The sequence below is a fragment of the Lipotes vexillifer genome, unplaced genomic scaffold (genome assembly GCF_000442215.2).
Source record: "Lipotes vexillifer unplaced genomic scaffold, Lipotes_vexillifer_v1.1 scaffold1029, whole genome shotgun sequence".
In the NCBI taxonomy this organism is placed as follows: domain Eukaryota; kingdom Metazoa; phylum Chordata; class Mammalia; order Artiodactyla; family Lipotidae; genus Lipotes; species Lipotes vexillifer.
In genome coordinates, this window is record NW_006789305.1 from 648176 (window position 1) to 670723 (window position 22548).

Consider the following 22548-nt stretch of genomic DNA (forward strand, 5'->3'; position numbering starts at 1 on the left):
TCCTGCTGGGAACACTGTGCAACAGCCTCTAGACTGCAGGATTTCTACTCCCCTCTTTGTGCCCTCTCTCTGCCTCTAAAAATAACCATACTTTATTCTACATATGAGGGTTCCTTCTCCTCCTCTACTTGAAGTCCTCCAAAACTTAGTTCCCCAGCTGCTTGCATCTGACGCACTCTAGCCCTTTAAATTCCAGGCAGAGTAGCATGAAAAGGTCTGTAAGTCTTAGGTTTTACTCTGTGCTGGTCCGCTCAGCATAATGCGTAGCCCGGAGCAGAAGCTTGATAAAAGATTGCTAAATTTTCAAAGGACTTTGAGTCAGGAAGGCTGGGTTCCAGTCCCAGTTCAGGAACTATATGACCTTTGGGCAATTTAAGAAACTTTTTGTGCCTGAGTTTCTTCATCTTTGAAATGAAGTTAATAATAACACTTGTCCACTCTTCTTGACTGCCTCACAAGGCTGTGGGAAGATGATATACAGAAAAGCATTTTGGATAACAGATGACAAAAGGCAATATAAATTGTGTTACAGTTTGCATCACCTATAGTCTATATCCTAGAAGATATGGAAACACCAGTGTTGACCAAAAAAGCCTTTCTCCCCACCTTGTTTGTAGTCACTGACCCAACTGTTTGGTGCAAGATACTTTGCCTCTGAAGCAAGATTCACTCCCTTTTCTCTCTGTGGTTCCACAGCTTTCTAGCTGGTTGGTCTAGGCTCTCACAAAGGAAAAGCAACAGACACCTACCTATGGCAAAGATGGCAGCCTGCGCGAAGTCGGCGGACACATCAGTGCAGTACCCGCGAAGCTCCTCCAGCACCTGCTGCACATTCTCGTCGTTCACCAGCTCACACAGCACCTCCACCTTCTGGAGCTTGATGTAGTGGGGCTCCGAGTAGGAGCAAAAAAACTTTTTGTAGTGGCTGCTAAAGTGACCCGGCAAACTGTGCAGGACCTGGCGCACATGGCAGAGGGCAGCAAAACAGAGCTCGCGGCTCTCTGAAGAACAGGCAGCCAGCAAAGTTCCCTTGACTTGCATGAGCACGTCGGTTTGCACATGGGGGAAGTTTTTTGCCAAGATCAGAAAGAGTTTGGTGGCTCCCATCACCACACCTGGGCTACTGCTCTTGAGAAAACTGTCCAACAGGTTAAGAATGTCAAACAGCTCCTCCTCACTGCGGGGTTGGTAGCGTAGCAGAAAGTTCAATACTTCAGCCTGGCCCCACTGGTCCAGTTTTGACATGCTATCCAAAAAAGAAAACAAAAGTGCTAACCTAGCAACAAAATTAGGACCACCTCCGTGCTACTGCCATGTCACCAGTCATCTGTTCATCACAACAAGGGGAGAATTCTTGAAAATAGGTTGTGCCATAATCAAATTATTCTTTTGATGTACTAAAGTTTACACAAAATAAGGCTTTAAATTCCAAGATGAGTTTACAGTACAAATGCACACTCATCGAAGGCCAAAGACATGATCACTATATCCTAGATCCAGATTCTCTACATTTTAAGATAGTATGAATGGCTTAGTTTGGAGGACATAACGACTGCAGAGGACAGAACCCTGAAGGACCCTTCTGCCATCTCTCTATATCACCAAAAGAAACTAAGACAAATTAAAAAAAAAAATTCACTCAATGAAACATGAGGAAGTTAATAGTTACAGTTAACTTTCTTTACTACTCTACAGAAGTTGTTCAAGACCTCTCCTTCATTCAATACATCAACAAGATCCCATTAGGATGTAGATCTGATCACGATAAAAGAGCACAGAGGCATCCAAACCGATTTAAGAGATGGTGGGCGATGGGCTTATTGATGACAACACCTCCTTCCTGTTTCAGAATTTCCTCCAGAGACCTCAGGCAGTTCACAACCACAATTGGATCCTGGTCACGCAGCAAACTATATAATTCGTTTACCAGGGCACCATCTATAAAATGGGACAAAGATCTCACATAAAGAAAAGTTTCAGAGTCAAGGTGATAGAGCCAGAATAACAGTTCCAGGCAGACAAAGCTGAACTTCTCTGCCACAAAAATAACAAAGGCAGTAACAAAGTGCAAGGCCAAAACAATGGCCATTTCCAGACTGTTCTAAGCAGCTAAGGCACAGGATCTCACGTGGGCCCCAAAGGAAGGACTTCTCTAATCTCAGAGAATACCAAGCCCTGCATCCTACTTAAAAGAGACATACAGAAGCAGGGTCACATTATTATTTCCTACCAAAGCTACATACTCTACAAAGTCATATAATGGAAGCACAAATAAATAGTGATCATGGTAGATTACACTGAAACTTACCCACTTCAGAGTCTCCATGAAGAGTATGCATCTTGGCACAGCCAAGGACTGCTACCCTCCTGACATATGAAGCCTTATCATGCAGACCGTTGAGAACTGGCTGTTGGATATATTCCTGCACACCAGGCAACCTAAGCAACACATCCTAGAGTCAGTCAGATCCTAAGGTACTAGTTTTGACATAATTGAGCCCCTATTCACTTAACAGAGGGTTTAGTAGATGTTTGAATATGCATTGGTCAGATTCTTCTCCAACAAAGTGGAGAAAGCTGCTGCCAAACTTAAAAAGCCTCACTTGACTTTTCATGTGGAATAATGCCACACAGGCAGGTTAAAAGAAATACACACACACACACACACACACACACACACACACACACACACACATTTAGAAATCTTTAACTATTTCAGGGACTTCCCTGGTGGTCCAGCAGTTAAGACTCTGTGCTCCTAATGCAGGGGGCCTGGGTTTGATCCCTGGTCAGGGAACTAGATCCCATGTGCCGCAACTAAGACCCAGAGCAGCCAAATAAATAAATAAATAAATAGTTAACTATTTCACTGAGAGTAAGGATAGAAAAATTCCTTAATGAAATCACATATATAGTTTTTTAAACCAAAGCAATGGCCAAAAACCTGAGTTCAGGTTACAACAGTGTCTTCCCCATTATTAAGAAGCTCAAATAAATTGCCATCATTAAAAACCTGCCCCATGACCGCATGAACTTATCAGCCACTGAGATACAGGAAGGGAGGAGAGTGCTCACCTGAGGCTACACATGCTCCGTAGTGCCAACCCTCGCACCATCGGGTTGGGGTCCGAACAGTCTTTGCACAGTGTATTGATGGCCAGGAGAGCCAGATCTGGTTTCAGGGGGGCATAGGTACACATGTAGAGATAAACCAACTTCTTCTGAACAATATCTATAGTGGCACTGGCCTTCACCATTTCCATGAAAACACCCGACATGTCCGAGCCCTGGGTCATGTGCCTGAAACCAACACACACAGCAGGAAAAAAGTAAAATACATAATCCCCACCCTACAACAGAAAGCCTTTTACTTATACATGCCCTGGATAATCCAACTAGATTGTGATCTCTTAGAGCAGAGCAACCAGGTCTACTTTGTCTATCATATCACACAATACTTCACAACGGGCCTGCAATAAACGTTCTTCTATTCATTCAACGAACTAGTACATTCCAGTCACATTCAGATTTTACATTCCAGGGATATGTTCTGTGGAATAATCTTGAAGAAGGCATGGTCTCAGATATCAAGGAACTCAAAAGTCTACCAAGGAGGCAGACAAGAACACCACTAATTACAGAATGATAGATTGGTATTATAACAAAGTAACAGACAAGGTGCAGTGGGGATCAGGAGGTCTAACACTGCAAAAGTCATAAAATGTTTCCACAGAGGAAGAAACACTTGAGCGGAATGAGCAGGAGCTCCAGGCAGGTGTAGTAGCTAGGTAACGATACACACTGTGATGCATGTGGACATGAGCAAGAATGGTACATTCTTTTCAGAGTATGCAGGTAGTTAACTGGGTGTCCCTTGGGTGCTATGATAAGAAATTTGGACTTTATTCTGTAGATCACCGTTTCTCAAACTGTGATCTCCTATAGCAATTAGAGGGGATGTCTGTTTAAAATGCAGATTCCTGGGTTCCATCCCACCCTACTGAAGTCAGAATTACTGGATTGGATGAAAAATTTACATTTTCTAAAAAAGCACCCCAAGGGGGCTTCCCTGGTGGCGCAGTGGTTGAGAGTCCGTCTGCTGATGCAGGGGATGCGGGTTCGTGCCCTGGTCCGGGAGGATCCCACATGCCGCGGAGCGGCTGGGCCCGTGAGCCATGGCCACTGAGCCTGCGCGTCCGGAGCCTGTGCTCCGCAACGGGAGAGGCCACAACAGTGAGAGGTCTGCGTACCGCAAAAACAAACAAACAAAAAAGGCACCCCGAGGGACTTTTGTGCATACTGAAGTTTGTGATCCACAGCTATACACAAGAGTTATATTGTCAAATTCATATGCTGGAAAATCAATCTGGCTGAAATGAGGGCCTAAGGTGACCTACTACTAAGCTACTGCAATTGCTTTAAAAAGGGAACCGGAACAGCAGTGCCAATTAAAAAAAAAAGAGAATGGACCACAATATTCATTGCAGCTCTATTTACAATAGCCAGGACATGGAAACAACCTAAGTGTCCATCAACAGATGAATGGATAAAGAAGATGTGGCACATATATACAATGGAATATTCCTCAGCCATAAAAAGAAACGAAATTGACTTATTTGTAGTGAGGTGGATGGACCTAGAGTCTGTCATACAGAGTGAAGTAAGTCAGAAAGAGAAAAACAAATACCATATGCTAACACATATATATGGAATCTAAAAAAAAAAAAAGGTTCTGAAGAACCTAGGGGTAGGACAGGAATAAAGATGCAGACATAGAGAATGGACTTGAGGACATGGGGAGGGGGAAGGGTAAGCTGGGACGAAGTGAGAGAGTGCCATGAACATATGTACACTACCAAATGTAAAATAGATAGCTAGTGGGAAGCAGCTGCATAGCACAGGGAGATCAGCTCTGTGCTTTGTGACCACCTAGAGGGGTGGGATAGGGAGGGTGGGAGGGAGACGCAAGAGGGAGGAGATATGGGGATATATGTATATGTATAGCTGATTCACTCTGTTATAAAGCAGAAACTAACACACCATTGTAAAGCAATTATACTCCAATAAAGATGCTAAAAAAAAAAAGAGGATGGATACTTAGAACCATGAATCCATACCATCTGACTTGAACAGTGACAATCAGGTGTCACCAAGACTGACTCCCACATTTGCTCAGTTGGGTGGTGACGTTCATCAACACAAATACAAGTGGAAGAGCAGGTTTGGGGAGGGCGGAAGGATGTAGGTACTATTTTGCATGTCTTTGAAGAAATATCCAGGTGGAAATGCCAAGCAGGCAGTAGGATCTGTGGGTCTGACGATAAAAAAAAAAAGGAGGTCTGTGCTAGACATAGATCTGGAAGTCAGCAGTACAAGTTCAAGATATGGATGAAACCACCCAGCTGAGTAAAAGCAGCAAAATATGTCCCACAAGGGAGACTTAGACGGCAGTCCAGAGAAGCAGGAAGACCAAATCATACAACTGCCATGGGTGCAAGTTCACTTAATCTTTCTAAGCGGCCAGTGGTAGAGAGCCCTGATGGGGATGGCAATGGGGGAGTTAGAGCGTTAGGTGATACCTAATCACTCGCTGGATGACATTCCGATAGCGCAGCCTATCAGCCTGAATGTGAGGGTTACACAGAGCCTTCTTCAGCTCCTTCACCTCGTCCTCGGAGCCCAGGTACGGCATCTTCTCGAACAGTCACGGGTCAGTTCCCAGAGATCCCTAGGTAACTCGTGGGCTCCTTCTAGCCCTGATGTGTGGACCTGGGTAAAGGAAACGTCAGTCAGTGAAAAGACGACAGGCACGATCTGGCCCAGCCTTGTCTTCCCCCAGGGCCGGCATCCGGGCCCTACCACACTCGAACTTCAACCCTCTCGATCCCTGGCGAGGCCCACCCTAGGCTCTGTGGATCCTTCCGGGGACCTGCAGGCTGGTTCGCTCCGCCCACAGTTCTCTCCCGCTACCTCTAGGCCCACGGCCCGACTTCCAGCCCGGCAGCCAACAGTCCGTGGACCCCTCCCTCTCCAGTTCCAGCCTTTCTTGCGCCTCCACGCGGTTGCCGTCACCAAGAGGCCCAATCAACCTTTCTGCGGAAGTCCCGCCTCCTCCAGGGGGACCACGCAGAGCAGCTGCCAATCACCCTCTCCCAGTGAGCGCCGAGCGCAGCCTGGATCCCGACCTTAGGGTACCCTTCCCCCAACCTCTCACCTCCCGACACCGCCGCGCGGCTACCTCAGGCAGAGCGGTGGCGGGCAATCGGAAATCGGCTACTTCCGCCTGTCTCCGCCCAGCAGCGCGCGCTTTGAGACCAGGGCCTCGGCCCCTGGTCCAGCGCGCCTGGGGGAGTGGCGCTCCGTTGGGCGCCTTCTGTGGTTTGCGATTCCACCCCCAGACTCCCACAGCACAGTCACTTCCTTCTTTCTGCCCAGTCTAGTCACTCATTCCCCACTGAGCTGGCTTTCCTTACGGCCTCTGGCCCTGTTCTTGCCCCAGCATGACTTTTTTCAGGGCGCCGTTGTAGGAGCCTCCCGCAGGAGCTCCGTTCCCATGAAGATCCCACTGGTGACTCTCCAACCCCGCCACCATGAACGGGGTCTTGATCCCTCAAACGCCCATCGCTGTAGACTTTTGGAGCCTGCGCCGGGCTGGCTCCGCCCGGCTCTTCTTCTTGTCCCACATGCACTCGGACCACACCGTGGGTCTCTCTAGCACCTGGACCCGGCCCCTCTACTGCTCCCCAGTCACCGCTTACCTCTTGCACCGTCACCGACAGGTATGGGGGGCTGGAGTCGGCCTCTGAGAGTTGGTCCCGGCAGCTGGGTGGGGACTTCCGATCTGTCACAGCCTTGGAGTCATAGAGTTGGGGCCAGGAAGACTGATTTTTACAAAAGCGAGAGCCCAGAATGCATCTTTAGCCCAGAATAGGAGTGTGGTTTCCAACTGGCTGGCTTGGGATGTTTCAGTGATAAATTGGGGAGGACTTTTAGTCCAGCCAAGGAAATTGTTCCTACCTCTTCACATAAGCTAGGCCAGTGTTTCCCAAACTTGCCTCATCATAAGAATCCACCCAATGTGCTGAGTAAAATACAGATTCTCCAGCGCCTCCCTTCTCCCCCATCTGATTTAGTAGACATAGCTAGCACAGGTCGTGGAAATCTGGTTGGAATTTTTTTTAACAGGTGCCCCCCAAAGGATTATTATGATTTGGAAAGTTTGAGAATCGCTGACTAAACTTGTTTTCTGCCCTCTTAATTTAAACTTGTACGAAGGGTGAGGTAGAGGGTGGGAAGAGGAAGGGAAGATTGTTTGGGAATCCCCATCACAGCTTCTGATCCAAGGAGGTATCAGGGAGGGGAGTCTGTGTTCCCTGGGATGACCAACTGTTTCTTCAGGTATCTAAGCAGTGGATCCGAGCCCTGGAGGTTGGTGAGAGCCATGTCCTGCCTCTGGATGAAGTTGGGCGAGAGACCATGACTGTAACCCTCATCGATGCCAATCACTGCCCTGGCTCTGTCATGTTTCTCTTTGAAGGATACTTTGGAACCATCCTCTACACAGGTGGGCTTCCGGAGGGGTCCTTTCCACTTTCCCAGCCTAGACACTACTTTGTTTTGGGGGGGACAAGCCCCGCGGTTTGCGGGATCTTAGTTCCCCAACCAGGGTGGAGCCTGCCCCCACAGCAGTGAAAGCGCGGAGTCCTAACCACTGGACCGCCAGGGAATTCCCAACACGACTTTTCTTGAGCATCTTTGACTTATAGTAGAAGTCTGGAGACCTCCTAGCTTCATTCCACATGAGCACAGTGACCCTTTCTCAACTGATTTCCCACTCTTTAAGGGTATGAACTTTGCAAAGAATCATGAAAAAATAGGAGCACGATGGAGACGTTTCCACAAAGAAGCTGTACTACATTCATCATTGCTAGACTCTAGTTTTTTCCAACAGACCAGTAGGCAAATGCCCATTGTTGGAATTGGGAGAGGTTTGTCTTCTATACTTTTGTCTCTGACTGTCTGCCTCCCATATATTCTTCTTCCAGGGGATTTTCGGTATACACCGTCCATGCTGAAGGAGCCAGCCCTGAGACTGGGGAAGCAGATCCATACCTTATACCTAGACAACACCAACTGCAACCCAGCCCTGGTTCTTCCTTCCCAAGAAGAAGCTGCCCGCCAGATTGTTGAGCTCATTCGAAAGCACCCACAACATAACATAAAGATTGGTGAGGGCTTTCCTTTCCTTTTTTTCTCACTCATGGAGCTAGTGAATCTAGGTTCTTTGGAGTGTCTCACATCTTTCAGGTCTTTGTGCAGATGTCCTTTTCTCCATGAAATCTACCCTGACCTTTTTATTTAAAATTACAATCTGCCCACCATCTGCACTCCCACATTCCCACCTCCTGATCTCCTAAACCAATTCAACTTTTTCATTTTTTCATAGCACTCATCAACTTCCCATATACTCCATATGTTTTAATATACTGTTGCTTGTTGTTGATTGTCTATCTCCACTTTCTCTGACACACACACACGTTCCTTGAGGGTGTGGATGGAGGTGGGAAGAAGTCTTATGTGTTTGTGGAACAGAGAAGCAGCAGTATGACAGGTGCACAGTGGTTGAGGAGGCTGGAAAGGCTGGAGGGGCTGAAGTGCCTGTAAGCCATTTTGAACTTGATCCTAAATGCAACCACTGCTCTTAGGACAAAGAGCTATTGAAGGGTTTTAAGTAGGAGAGGGACACTATTGCCCTTATCACCTTACAGTGTATTCCATAATTTACGTATTTATTGTATTTAGTTTTTATTATCTGTCTCCCTGTGCTAGAATGTAAATTTCACAATAGACAGGCTCTTTGTTTCACTTACGGATATATCCCAGATGCCTAGGTTAATGCCTGATAGAGGCATTCGGTAAATATTTGTTAGCAAGTGAATGAAGTTTATCAATGTAGATATTCAGGTGAGTGTTCTTGCAGTTATAGATACATTGAAAACCCAGCTGTCTGCTTGTTCTAGTGACTCCACAACAGTACAAAACATTTTGGGCTTTTTGGAATTGCCTTTTGGGATAGTTTATGAAAATCCATTTTTACTTTTTAAAATGTAATAGATTTAGTTCCAAATGATTTTTTTTGATTGTTTCCAAAATTGTAGTAAATCCACAAAAGGAAAAAAATTTGCCACCATGATGAACATTTTAAAAGGATATGCCCCAGCTCTGAAAGGAGTTTCAAAATAGGTTTAAACAAAGGCATTGAAAAAAAAAATTATATACCTTCCAGAGTGACTACCAAACTGATGGAGAGATATTCCCTCTCAGGATTGCTTGACTACTCATGAAGAAATATCAGTGCTAACTATTCTTGGAGTTTTCAACACAGAGTTTTCCCAGAGAAGCACAGCTGGCTAGTAGGGTACTGTAGTACGGCTTGATTAATTTTGCAGATATACAGTAATCCCTTACTGTGTGCCAAGTATTCTGATAGGCAGTGGGAATAGAAAAAAATGAATAAAATATGAGGGCTTACAGTCTAGTAGTAAAGGGCCTAGAAGAGGTAAAATAAAAGGCGGAAGGACAGGGAGAGAGAAAAGAAAATCAGCTACCTTCGTGCCCAAAGAGTGAGATTTTGAACCATGATGAGGAATAAGGTGGATATAAAGGAAATATAGATTCTTTAAAGGCGTTCACAGTCTGGATGTAGACTTGAAATACACCTTCAGAAAAGGTCTGAGAACAACTACTTAAACAACATCTCCCATATCTGTTACCATAACCATTTCCCAAATTCAGGCCTCCATTTCTTTCTCTATACATACTGTTTGGGCCTTCTAACTGGTACTTCTGCTTTCAGTATATTCTCATGCAGGTCTTTGAATAATACTGCTGCCACTTTTTTTTCTAAAGCCCTGCTCTGATCCTATGAATCCTATAATTAGAATTAGCCATTTTCCTGCTTGCAACTCCTTAATGACTCACCTTCACTTACAGAATTAAATCCAAGCTCCCTAGCAGTACATACAAAGCCCCCTATTATATGGCCCTTGCTCACCTCTCTAGTGTCATTTTTTACCAGTTTCTTTGTACCTTAGTAACACTGAAATGACCTCTCTTAAAATGTTCTCGACCATCCCCTTCCCTTGCCAGATTAACTTGCACCCATCATTTAGGACTTATCTAAGTTGTTATTTTCAGGAAGCTGTCCCTAACTCTATCAACTGGTAGATGTTTCTCTGTGCCCTCATAATACTGTGTGCATGTCTGTAGCATGCATTGTTTCTGGGTCCCCAAATAGATTACACTCCTTGAGGACTGAGATTTTTGTTTGTTTTCATGGTGCCTAACACCTGATAGATGCTTTCCTTTGTTGAACTGAATGAATGAGTGGATTCTGTGCTAAACTTCTCCCTACCCCATCCTCCATATACCTCAGCTCAAATGCCACCTCCTTCCCGATAGACAGTCCGGGGGTAGTCCCATTACTTTTGTGTATTTCTATTAAACATTTGGTTGACTTATTAGCTTCATCCTCTTCCTTCTCTTACTTTCCCCAATCCCTTGAACATTATTCAGGACTCTATAGCCTGGGAAAAGAGTCACTGCTGGAGCAGCTGGCCCTGGAGTTTCAGACCTGGGTGGTATTGAGTCCTCGGCGCCTGGAGTTGGTGCAGCTGCTGGGCCTGGCAGATGTGTTCACAGTGGAGGAGAAGGCTGGCCGCATCCATGCCGTGGACCACATGGAGATCTGCCATTCGGCTATGCTGCGTTGGAACCAGACCCACCCTACCATTGCTATCCTCCCCACCAGCCGGAAAATCTACCGTTCCCACCCCGATATCCACATCATCCCTTACTCTGACCATTCCTCCTACCCTGAGCTCCGTGCCTTTGTCGAAGCACTGAGGCCTTGCCAGGTGGTGCCCATTGTCAGGCGACAACCCTGTAGGGACTACTTTCAGGACAGCCTGAGCCCCAGGCTTTCTGTGCCTCTGATTCCAGACTCTGTACAGCAATACATGAGTTCCTCCTCTAGAAATCCAAGTTTTCTCTGGCTATTGTTAGAAAGGAAGCTAAAGAGACTGAGAACCCAGGGTGTTGTGTTTGAATCCCTTGAGGAAAATGCTGATCACTCTCAAGCTGACAGGGACTTGAAGAAGACCAAGAATGAGAACCTTTCTGGGGAGCTTGAGAAGCAGCCCTCCCACCATCCTTTGAAGATCAAGAAGCAGTCGTTTCTGGACATCTGCAACAAAGAATGGGAGGGGGCAGTCCCTTCCTCCGAGTCCCAGAAGATGGTGACTGTATTGACTGCCCCCTCGGGTTTTTCAGTGCACTTAGGGTCTACAGATAAAGAATTTTCCTCTCCGGAAACTGGGGAGGAAATCAGTGTAGGGCCCTGCTTGGTACCCAGGGGAGACAATGCGGGCTCAGCAGCCACAGGGAACCAGAGCGCCTGGATGGGCCAGGATTCTCCCCAGTCTCACAGCAGCAAGGCTGCCCCTCTTCTGGCTCCTGAGTACAGGGACCTGGCACTCAAATACCTTCTGACCCCAGTGAACTTTCTCCAGGTAGGGTTCTCTTCCAGGGGCTTTGACCAGCAAGTGGAAAAATACCATCAACTCTTGCTCAAGTATAGACAGGAGAGTACAGAATGACAACACTGTTTGATCCAACACTGCACTTTTTAAAAAAAATTCATCAAGAGTTGTTTATTTTCAAAGTTAGCACTCTTTGTATTTCTACCACTAACAAATGGGCAGTGCCACATCAACACTGCACTTTTTTTTTTTTTTTTTTTGCGGTACGCGGGCCTCTACCTGTTGTGGCCTCTCCCGTTGCGGAGCACAGGCTCCGGACGCGCAGGCTCAACGGCCATGGCTCACGGGCCCAGCCGTTCTGCGGCATGTGGGATCTTCCCGGACCGGGGCACGAAACCGTGTCCCCTGCTTTGGTAGGCGGACTCTCAGCCACTGCGCCACCAGGGAAGCCCAACACTGCACTTTTGAAGATAGTGGCTGATGGCTTATTTGGGGCCTTACTTTTCAGTGGTACATGCCCACCCTGTAACAAGACTTTGAGCTCAAAGCGTGTTTATTGGAATCCTAGTGTCTATAGAATTCTTAGTTCTATAATTGACTTGTGTTTAAGAAACTCTTTACATTATAACCCCTTTACAGTATATGTGAGCACATTAAATGTTCTGGGAAGTCCTGCAGTAATTTAATCTGTTTAACTTTGTTTAACCCAGTATTTCTCCAAACTTTTTTTTTTTTGGCTGTGTGGCATGCGGGATCTTAGTTCCCTGATCAGGGATCGAACCCGCGCCCCCTGCAGTGGAAGCAGAGTCCTAACCACTCTCTAGACTTTTTGAACATGCAGTCCTCTTGTGTGGCTGCAGAAAGAGATAAAGAGTCTGATCAAAAAGGACCAGTTTATTCCCATTGTTTTGTGTGTCATGTGTCATTCCCCATGTCCCCTTCTGTCTCTTCCTAAAGTCCCTAGGTAGTTCTGTTTTTTAATTTAGGAACTGTGGTGCAGGAGGATAAAGTGACCCAGGCAGCATGTTCCAATCCTGAGGGTCACTGATTTGCTGTGACCCCATCCAAGTCACTTCCTGTCTCTGCCTCTGGGAAGGAACAGGAAGTGATGAAGATCCTTGAAAAACTGGAGAAAATTTCCACCTCTGTCTCCGTGAGAGTTTGCAGTTAGTGTCCCTGAGGACCTACCTGGAAGAGAGCCAGCTGGGGGACTGGGCATCCCTCACCAAGGCAGTATCTGGAACCCAGCCAAACATTAGGCTTAGGGTAAGATGGGCCTCCCAGCTGCCTAGAGGCCCTGACTATTTGGCTGAAATAAGGTTACAAAAGATCAAATGTGCTGCCAGATAGTCTTGATTGTTCACACAGCTGGGATATTTGCTGCCCCCCTCCACCCAGTATCCCCCGCTTCCATCCTTGGGTTGAGTAGGGAGCTGGAGGACATAGCCTGTTTGTTTCAGTAACCAGGGCAGAGACCAAGGAGCCAGCTGGTGGAAGGGGTGAGGGTGTGCAGTTCTGCCCTGACCTGCTCACAGCCTGACAAAATGCCAAACCAATAAGCAGGACAGCAGATACCACAGTCACAGACGGCACAGGCATGTGGAGCTGGGCACACGGATAAAAACTTTCACAATGGAGCTTCAAGCCTTCACAATGAAGAAGCCTCTGATTCTTGTCCAGGGGGCCGGAAATTGTCTACTTCTGGAGGAAGATATGAAGAGTTTAGAAAGCAAAATAAGGCCTTTCTCTTGGGCAAGCTGTATATAGCTCTTTTGTCAGTGACCTTCACTGTAAGCCTCCCGTGGGCCCACTAGGAGCCATAGCAGGTGAGGCATGTGGGGTAGCAGGGAACATGGGCACTGTCCTGGGCTTGAATCCACGGTACCTGGGCAAATAGAGATATCAGGCTTCCATAGCAGAGCCTCAGTTTCTCATCTGTAAACCAGGGACTCTCCTGATTGCTTTGGAGGTTAGAGAATTGGTAAAATTCCTAGCTCAGTGCCTATCACATGATGGATATTTTAAATATTGGTTCTCTCAGCCTCTGGTTCTTTAAAAAAAAATTATTCTCTATATAAAATAAGAAACTTTGGAAGTCATACAAAATATAAAGAAAAAATCAGAATTCCTCCATGTAGATCAATTGTTTTCTTCTAGTCTTTTTCTGTGCATGTAAATATATTAAATATATAATTTTTTTTCCAAATTGGGGTAATACTGTATATAGTTTTATATCCTGCATTTTACTTTCTTAATATCTTAAGCATTTTCTCGTATCAATAAATATTATTCAAAATGTCATTTTAATAGTTGTATAATACCCTGTCATATGGGTATACCTTAATTAAAACTATTTCTGTTTTATTCAACATTTTGTGTGCTCTTTTTTTCACAATTATACATATTACAATGGACATTCTTATGCATATATCATGGCATTTGTGTTTATTTTCTTGGAGTAAATTACTGGAAGTGGGATAACAGTTTTAAGTTTTTTAAATTTATTTTATTGAAGTATAGTTGATTTCCAGTGTTGTGTTAATCTCTACTGTACAGCAGAGCGATTCCGTTATACATATATATACATTCTTTTCCATATTCTTTTCCATTATGGTTGAATATAGTTCCCTGTGCTATATAGTAGGACCTTGTTTATCCATTCTCTATATAATAGTTTGTATCTGCTAATCCCAACAGTCTTAAGTTCTTGATGCAGATTGTGCCCAGTGCCCTCCAGAAAGGTTTCCTTACTATCCTTTCTGCAGAAGAGGATAGCATTAAAATACCTTGAAGACTCATTAAGTTCAAATGGTGTCATTAGAATGGTACGTAGAAAATCATCTTGTGTGCTACGTTAATATTTACTAAGCTGTGTGGGCAAGGCTTAGCCTGACTTCATCTGGGAGCCTCTAGCTGTCTCACTTCTGTGCTACTCGAAGGTGGCTGGGAGAGATAAGGTAGTCTTCAGTACAAGGGCCCCCAGATGGGAGTTATCTTCTAGCAACAAGGAAACCTGTCAACTCTTGGCACGTGCTGTGTCACACGTATTCCTATAGAATACCTTCCATATAGAAGCGGGATCTATATGAATTCAGATGGGGGGGTGGGAGGTAGAAGCAAAGGGCTTTGAGGAATTTAGTTGTTGGTGGCATGTTTCTGTATTAATAATGGGAAGGGACTTCCCTGGTGGCACAGTGGTTAAGAATCCGCCTGCCAATGCAGGGGACATGGGTTCGAGCCCTGGTCCGGGAAGGTCCCACATGCCGCGGAGCAACTAAGCCCGTGTGCCACAACTACTGAGCCTGTGCTCTAGAGCCCGCGGGCCATAACTACTGAGCCCGCATGCCACACCTACTGAAGCCCGCATCCTAGAGCCTGTGCTCTGCAACGAGAAGCCACTGCAATGAGAAGCCTGCACACCACGACGAAGAGTAGCCCCCACTCACCACAACTAGAGAAAGCCCACGCATAGCAACGAAGACCCAACGCAACCATAAATAAATAAATAAATAAAATTTTTAAAAAAGGAAATAATGGGAAGATTTCATACTATTCTAAATTAAATTTGTCTGGCTTATAGTAGAGATTGGCAGTTGTCTTATTTGTTTTATTTCTCAACACTCCCTCATATAAACATGCTGCTTTGCTACATCTTTAAGAAGCCAATTTAATTTATTTTTAGAATTTAAGGATGACCCCATAGATCTATGAAGATCTTGCAATGAAGCTTGAAGTTACTGGGAGACAGGAAGTTCCCTAGAGATCAATTAGTTATTTGCTTCATGACCTGTGGGAAAACTTGTACTTTTCCACAAGGAGACTGACAGTGATCTAAGTCCCTTTAGGGAAGAAAATCTGCCTGACTGGCCTTGGGGAACCATCTCTTATTCCTGACCCAGACTACCCTTTGTGGTAGGAAACAGAAGATAGAGTCCACTTGTTCAAGAAAAGGGATTTAGACCTGGGTTCTCTATCTCAAGTCCACCCCCAGGGAGACAGTTCTCTCTGCTTTCTTGGAGTGGTTCATAAGCAGGAGAAATTCCATCTGGAGGTCCATTTAAAAGAAAAATTATTTTACTGAAGTATAACTGATTTCCAATGTTGTGTGAATTTCTACTGTAGAGCAAAGTGGTTCAGTTATACATATATATATATACGTATATATACATATATATGTACATATATGTGTGTATATATATATACACGCACATATATATATACACACATATATATATACATTCTTTTTCATATTCTTTTCCATTATGGTTTATCACAGGATATTGAATATAGTTCCCTGTATGTGCACGTATTTCCGATGCTATCACTAGTGAGTAACCGTCAGTCCATAACCTGCTCCCACCTCTCACCCTCTCTAACCACCACCACCACAAGCTGTTTTGTCTTGGGTTCATGGCACTTCCCCCTTTCTCTTCCATAGGATATCCCACCTACATCACTACAGAATGATTCTGCTTGCCCTTATTAGTATCTGTGTCTACAGCTGCCCGTGGAGCATTCTCATCCTCAGAATGGTTAAGCTTGTCTTTATTTTGGCCACAATGCTTTTATTTAGATACACCCTTCCACCTTGAGTATCTCATTCCTGGGTAACTTCCTCTTCTTTGACCACATCCTGGACCCACCAGATCACAGAAAGCTCCCAGATTCTTGGGCTTGGTTCCTTCCCTAAACGGATAGCGTATTGAATCATCTTTCAATCACACAAAACTTCTGGTTAGCCTTGGGTTAGTGTTTCCCTTGCAGTATCCACATATTTAAAACACTATTGTATTAGGGCTATCTAACCAGTCCTAACTCCTCCCATCAATTTATAATAACTTTGGGGAGTGGAGGATGAAGTCTGTCCCCAGTGCTACAACCCCATCCTTAATGTGCTCACTGAAAGGTGTGCTTCTAAGAAGCCAAGAAAATTGGGTCAAGCTCACTCACCCTACTAACCAGGCTCTGTAGAAACAAAGCATGAGGGTGAGACCAGACGCCTGGTGCTTAGGGAGTCGGGAATATAAGGTTTGGAGAAAACCTGCTAAAAGGTCTGAGCACCCAAAATTCCAAAATTGCAAGCAGGGATTCCCCTACCAGCCAACAATGCTCTAACACCAGTTGGTGTCCTACAATTCAACTCAGTTCTGACACTATCTACTCGGAGAGAACATCAGATCTCATAGACTAAGGCTTCAGTCTCACAGGACTGCCCCCGCCACCACTTGAGATGCCCATCAGAAGTCCAGGTTATCATCTGTGCTTCTCACCGATCACTATAGATTGGAGGTTTCAATGACCCCCTCTTTGGGTGTGATTAATTTGCTAGAGCAACTCACAGAACTCAGAGAAACATTTTACTCACTAGATCATCAGTTTATTATAAAAGGATGTAACTCAGGAACAGCCAGATGGAAGCGATACATAGGGCAAAGGATGTGGGAAAGGGCCAGGAGTTTCCACCCTCTCTGAGTGCCACTCTCCCCATATCTCCACCTGTTCACTTCCTCCTTCAGAACTCTGTCTTCATCCTGGATGACTTCAACATTCTGGCCTCTCAGTTTCTTTGACCTCCTCATCTCCAAAGACCTTATTTCCCTCTCTCTACCTTACCACCCTGTCGTTATCATAAGTTGTACTACATCTGAAATCTCAAATTTTTTGTTTGTTTGTTTGTTTTTGCGGTACGCGGGCCTCTCACTGTTGTGTCCTCTCCCGTTGCGGAGCACAGGCTCCGGAAGCGCAGGCTCAGCGGCCATGGCTCACGGGCCCATTCGCTCCGTGGCACGTGGGATCCTCCCAGACCGGGGCACGAACCCGTGTCCCCTGCATCGGCAGGCAGGCTCTCAACCACTGCACCACCAGGGAAGCCCTGAAATCTCAAATTTAAACCCTCTTTTCTCCCAGCTTATCTGCTCAAGTACCCTCATTGCCAATGTTTTACTGTTCGTAAGCTCTCTCTGAGCTTCATTTCCTACCTTGACTGGACTGTATGCTACAATCCATCCATATAATATCACTCCCTTGCTCTCTTTCACTCAAACTTGCCTCGAAAAACTCCAATTCTGGATAAATCATTATATCTATCTACTCTTTGCCTGCACTAGAGCAGCTAGATGTTGCTGGAGAAACCATTCAACCAGGCTGACTGGTTTCATTTTAAAGTCATGATCTCATACACCAGCATGGCGTTCCATACTGCTGAGTAACCCTATTATGTGTCTCTAGTAAGCTTGGTTTCCTATTCTCCCTTTCCTGTTGCTTTCCCCTCCTACCCACACTAACATCTGTCAGTATATCCTGTTGACTGTACCTTGAAACATATCCTGAATCTTATTTCTTTTCACCATCTTCACCACTACCACCCTTGTCCAAGCAACATTTGTCTCTTGTCCGAGGTCTTCAGTAGCCTTTTAAATGTTCTCCCTGCTTCCAGTACTGCCCCCCTCCTCTCCAAATACACAAGTAGAGTCCCCACAGCAGCCATGACATAAATCATAGCATGTTACTTCTCTGCTCAAATCCTCCGATGGCTTTCCAGCTCACTCAGAATAAAAACCAAAGTTCTCCTGGTGGTCTGAATGGTGCCCACCATCTGCGGTTCCTCGTCTCCCACACTTCACTGACTCTGCTCCAGGCACACTGACCTCCTTGCAGTTACTGCAATGTGCCCGGTAAGCGCTCACCTTACTTCTTCCCTCTCCCTACCATCTTTTCCACCCAGGATACCCACATGGCTCCCTCACCTCCTTCAAGGTTTTGCTCAGTGAGGCTATTCCTGGTCATCGTATTTAAAATTACAACCGCCTTGCCTCCCACTCCCTCTTTCTCTGTCTTGCTTTTTCTCCATAGAGCACTTCACATATGATATCATTTACCTATTGAGGTTAGTGTGTGCCTCACTATACTAGAATGTAAACTCCAGGACTTTTTTTTTTTTTGTCTGTTTTGTTCACTATTTCATCCCTACTGTCTAGAACACATAGCACGTTCTTAATGATAAACATCGGGTGAATGAATAAATGAATCAATCTGAAGGAATGGATGGATTGCACATCCTTTAGGCAATCCTTCCTCAATAAATACTATTTCTCTCCAAGAGGGAATAAAGCAGAGTTCATAGCCCTCAATGGGCTGACAACCATTGAATGCTTAGTTCGGCAGATACTGTATAAATATTATCTCTATAACTGGCAACTACCCTGTGTGAAAACTAGTGTCCATAAATCCCTTCATTCATTTGTTCATTCAACAAATATTTATTGAATGCCTACTATGTGCCAGGCATGTGTTCCAGACATTGAGGATATAAAACAGTGAACAAGACAGAAAATGTCCTGCCCACATGGAACTTAAATTCTAAAAGAGAGAGACAGGCAGTATACATAAATAAATATCAGATAGTGATACGTGTTAAGAAGAAAATAAGACTGGCTAATGGGGGTAAAGAGCAGTTCAGATAAAGGTCAAGGAAGTGTCCCTGTGGAATACAATGGAAACAGACTCACAGACATAGAAAACAAACATGTTTAACAAAGGGGAAAAAGAGGGGGGGGAAGGGATAAATTAGGTGTATGGAATTAACAGATATAAACTACTACACATAAAATAGATAAGCATCAAGGATTTACCGTATATCACAGGGAACTATATTCAATATCTTGTAACAACCTATAATAGAAGATAGTCTGAAAAATAAATATATATATAACCTAATCACTTTGCTGTACACCTGAAAACTAACATAGTATTGTAAATCAACTACACTTCAATTAAAAAAAATATTATCACCCAATGAGGGACAGAGACATTCATCTAACTTTGGGTGTGATACACTGAGAAGAACACAGTGTCATTATTCTGGCCGGAAATGGATAACTTGAACCTAGTAATGAAGAAACATGAGATAAACATAAATGACAAACCTAAAATGAGGAGCACTGTGTTATTTTAAAGAAGGATTCTGTATTCTTCAAAAATATCAAAGACAAAGAAAGGCTAAGGATCTCTTTCAGATTAACAGAGACTGAAGAGACTGACAATTAAGTGGAATATTTGATTCTAAACTGGATCTGGTACTGGAAGAGGAAAAGATGGTAAGAAAGACATTATTGGATTGACAAATTTGGAATACAGATGGTAGATGAGATAAAAGTATTTTATCAATGTTAAGTTTCCTGGAATTGATAATTGTATGTATTGTGTCTGTAAAAGAATGTATTTATTCTTAGGACATTCAAATATTAAGGGATAAAGGGGCATGACGTATGCGATTTACTTGCAAATGGTCAGATAAAAACGTGTGTGTGTAATCTATTTGGCTGAGAATGCAAATGTTAAAGCAACAGGGTCAAAATGTTAATAAGTAAATCTGAGTAAAGGGTATATGGGTGCTCCTTTTACTATTCTTGCAACTTTTCTATGAGTGTGAAATCATTTCCAAATAAAAAGTTTCCTGGAGTCTAGATTTGAAAAATCAGTGAGGATTCTCTCTTGTTGATTCAAAGGATTTGCCCACATTCTGCCTCCTATTCTTTACTTCAGACCTTCACTCTCATCTGGTTTTCCCAGTTTTAGAACTGTTGGCTTCTACTTGAATTCTCTTTTTCTTCTGGGCCCCTTGGATTTACCACTTGTTTGGATAGTTTGCCTAGCTTTCGGACTCAATTTCTCTCAAGACACAGCCTTTTGGTCAGCTTCTCCTACTTGGCCTTAAACACTGCAGCTCCTCAGTGACTTCTAGTCTACAACGCTGAATCTAGGCCCTAGAGAGATATCACACCCTAGATGACACATCAATGCTTCCAACTGGCAACAGCTCCATCTCCCTCTCCAGCTGCCCCGACTTTGGGAGGAAATAGTTCACATATCTTCTCCCTTCTCTCCATGTTCCCTGCTTGATCAAACCCATCACAGTTTTCTAATTAGACTCTCTTTTTCCAGTCTTTGCCCACTGCAGCCTGCCATCCTCCTCACTGCTACCAGTTCTCTCTTTAAAGCACAGATTCCTTCATATTACCTGTCTGATTAAACCTCCACTAGCTCTGCATTGCCTTTCAAAATCTGACTCGGCCTACCTTACTGTTTCCATATTCTGCCACTTCTCTGCTGAACTGTATGCTCCTTCAGGGCACAGACCATACCCTTTTCTTCTTTGTTATCTTTAATTCTAACACAGTATCTGGCATACAGAAGATACTCAATAGATATTTGCTGAATTGACAAATGAACTCTAGTTACACTAAACTCTGAAATTTCTTTGAGCGTACCATGTTTAAACATCAACTTCTCTGAAGATCTTCCCTGACTCTGTCATTCAAATCTTAGATATATGTCCCCAAACATTTTTTTTTTCCTCACTAGACTGTACTGTAAGCTTTCTGAGGGAAAAGATCACGACTTATTCATCTTGCATCTGACTCAGTGTGTAGGACAGTGCCTGGCATCAAGCAGGCAGTTTGTTGGATGGATATACGAATACTGGAGAGAGGAAAATACTAGATTTTAAGAAGGTCTCAATGTAGTGAGACAGACTGAGGAAATGACCAAAGAACAATGAAAATAGAGATCAACAAGTATAAATAAATAAGGTACAAGAAGTAAATGTAGGCAAATGATGATGCAGAACTGAATAACCAGAATCAAGTGGGAGTCAAAGAGGAAAGTCTTCCTAAAGGCAAATTTTGAGATGTGTTTGAAAAGAGGAAAGGGACATAACGTGGGAGAGTAGGAGCTTAGAGGCCTGTCATGGAGTTGGGTTGAACCAAGGCATGGTAAGCAATTAATGTTTTGGAAGCCTGCTTTTCAAGCAGGATCCGTTCTACCCCAGAGCTCAAGTTCTGCCTTTTTCCTGGCTCCCCAAGCAGGCATGTTCACCAACTCTCCATGTCTTTGAGGTTTCCCAGGTCAGTCCATCGTAGGACTTTATGTTCTCTAAGTTTCTGTGAAAATAAGCAAACAAACCTGCCCTGTGGGATTGAATACTCTTGCTAACCCTGGTCTTCTAGGGAAATAAAGTTCCCTGTTCCCAACAAAACAGAACTGCTCCCAGTGCTGTTAAGCCAGGAGAGAAACCCAAAGGTAGCATAACCACTTTAGCACATCTTCAAAAAAATTCTCTCTTCTATCCAAAGAGGTCAAGGATGTATAATGAATGACATCTGAGAAATATAACCTGATAGCAGAATCTTGTCTTAGCCATATCTGCCCTCTCCTTAAAGCGTATATGCAAATAAATATCCATGGTGCTGTACAGCCACTTTCTAGGGCTCAGATCCTTGTCGCCTCCAGCACTTGCGGGATGGAAAAAAATATACTACCGGTCTCCCTACAAATGTCCCCCACTTTAGGAATCAGCAAGTGGTATATCTGAAGTTTTCCAGAATTTCTTGGCCCAGGGTGATGGCAGCTGTCTTTCTATTAGGATAACCTAGTTTTCACGCAGTGTTTATTTTTCCAGAATGTTGTGTGCCCAACGCATTCCGTTTCCTGAATACCCGGTTTTGCTATCTCCTGGTAGAGGAGAGAAAATTATGTATTAGCTCACTGCAGGTTTTGAGGGGGTTGGGTTCAGAGCACAGCTATTCTTTCTCACCTCCTAATGCAAACCCAGGTTCCCAAGGAGGCAAGGGAAGAGCCCGCTCAGGGGCTCCTAATGCGTGTGGAGGCTTACGGATCCTATACACCGCTGTCAAGCAGCTAGAACGTCTCTAGATTGCAACGCTACATCAAAGCCTAAACTGAGGTAATTCCTCACCAGCAGGGGGCTTCCTCGGTAAGCACTGCCTCCCCGCGCGCTGTCCAATCTCTGGGGGTGTCACACTAGGCGGTGGTGATGTCACACTGGCGGGGATGACATTTTAAAGCTGGACCGCCACACCGCCACCAAGGACCTTTAAATCACCGCGGAGTCGGCCGTGAGGAGGGGGCGGGGAGCCGATCCCCGCACTCGATCCACGCTGGCTCCCCACGGAGGCCCACCCACTCCCACTCCCCCTCCCCCTCCCCC

General features: G+C 44.7%; 2 protein-coding genes across 3 annotated transcripts in view; one reads left to right on the plus strand and one right to left on the minus strand.

The window, feature by feature from the left end:
* Positions 1 to 5863, minus strand: part of AP4B1 (adaptor related protein complex 4 subunit beta 1) — a 9814-nt gene extending 3951 nt beyond the window's left edge. The window contains exons 1-5 of one of the 2 annotated variants that reach the window (XM_007462475.1): positions 5580 to 5863; positions 3076 to 3300; positions 2309 to 2439; positions 1791 to 1938; positions 750 to 1246 (exon numbers count right to left, since the gene is read on the minus strand). In XM_007462475.1, coding sequence (XP_007462537.1) covers positions 750 to 1246; positions 1791 to 1938; positions 2309 to 2439; positions 3076 to 3300; positions 5580 to 5692 — 1114 coding nt within the window. In that variant the 5' untranslated portion in view covers positions 5693 to 5863. The remainder of the gene's footprint in view (positions 1 to 749; positions 1247 to 1790; positions 1939 to 2308; positions 2440 to 3075; positions 3301 to 5579) is intronic. The other variant, XM_007462476.1, reaches the window with a different exon arrangement.
* Positions 5864 to 6407: 544 nt separating this feature from the next.
* On the plus strand, positions 6408 to 11665 carry DCLRE1B (DNA cross-link repair 1B). The gene is made up of 4 exons (XM_007462477.1): positions 6408 to 6779; positions 7399 to 7564; positions 8046 to 8228; positions 10576 to 11665. Exons 1-4 carry the CDS (start codon positions 6591 to 6593, stop codon positions 11655 to 11657), a joined length of 1620 nt encoding a protein of 539 aa, XP_007462539.1. The 5' UTR covers positions 6408 to 6590; the 3' UTR covers positions 11658 to 11665.
* Positions 11666 to 22548: the final 10883 nt, after the last annotated feature.

What these genes read in the sequence shown, in the direction of transcription:
- DCLRE1B (XM_007462477.1), top strand. Translation starts at nt 6,591, where the DNA reads ATGAACGGGGTCTTGATCCCTCAAACGCCCATCGCTGTAGACTTTTGG. An exon ending in TCTTGCACCGTCACCGACAG is followed by an intron (nt 6,780 to 7,398) that starts GTATGGGGGGCT and finishes CTGTTTCTTCAG; the next exon opens with GTATCTAAGCAGTGGATCCG. An exon ending in ACAACATAACATAAAGATTG is followed by an intron (nt 8,229 to 10,575) that starts GTGAGGGCTTTC and finishes AACATTATTCAG; the next exon opens with GACTCTATAGCCTGGGAAAA.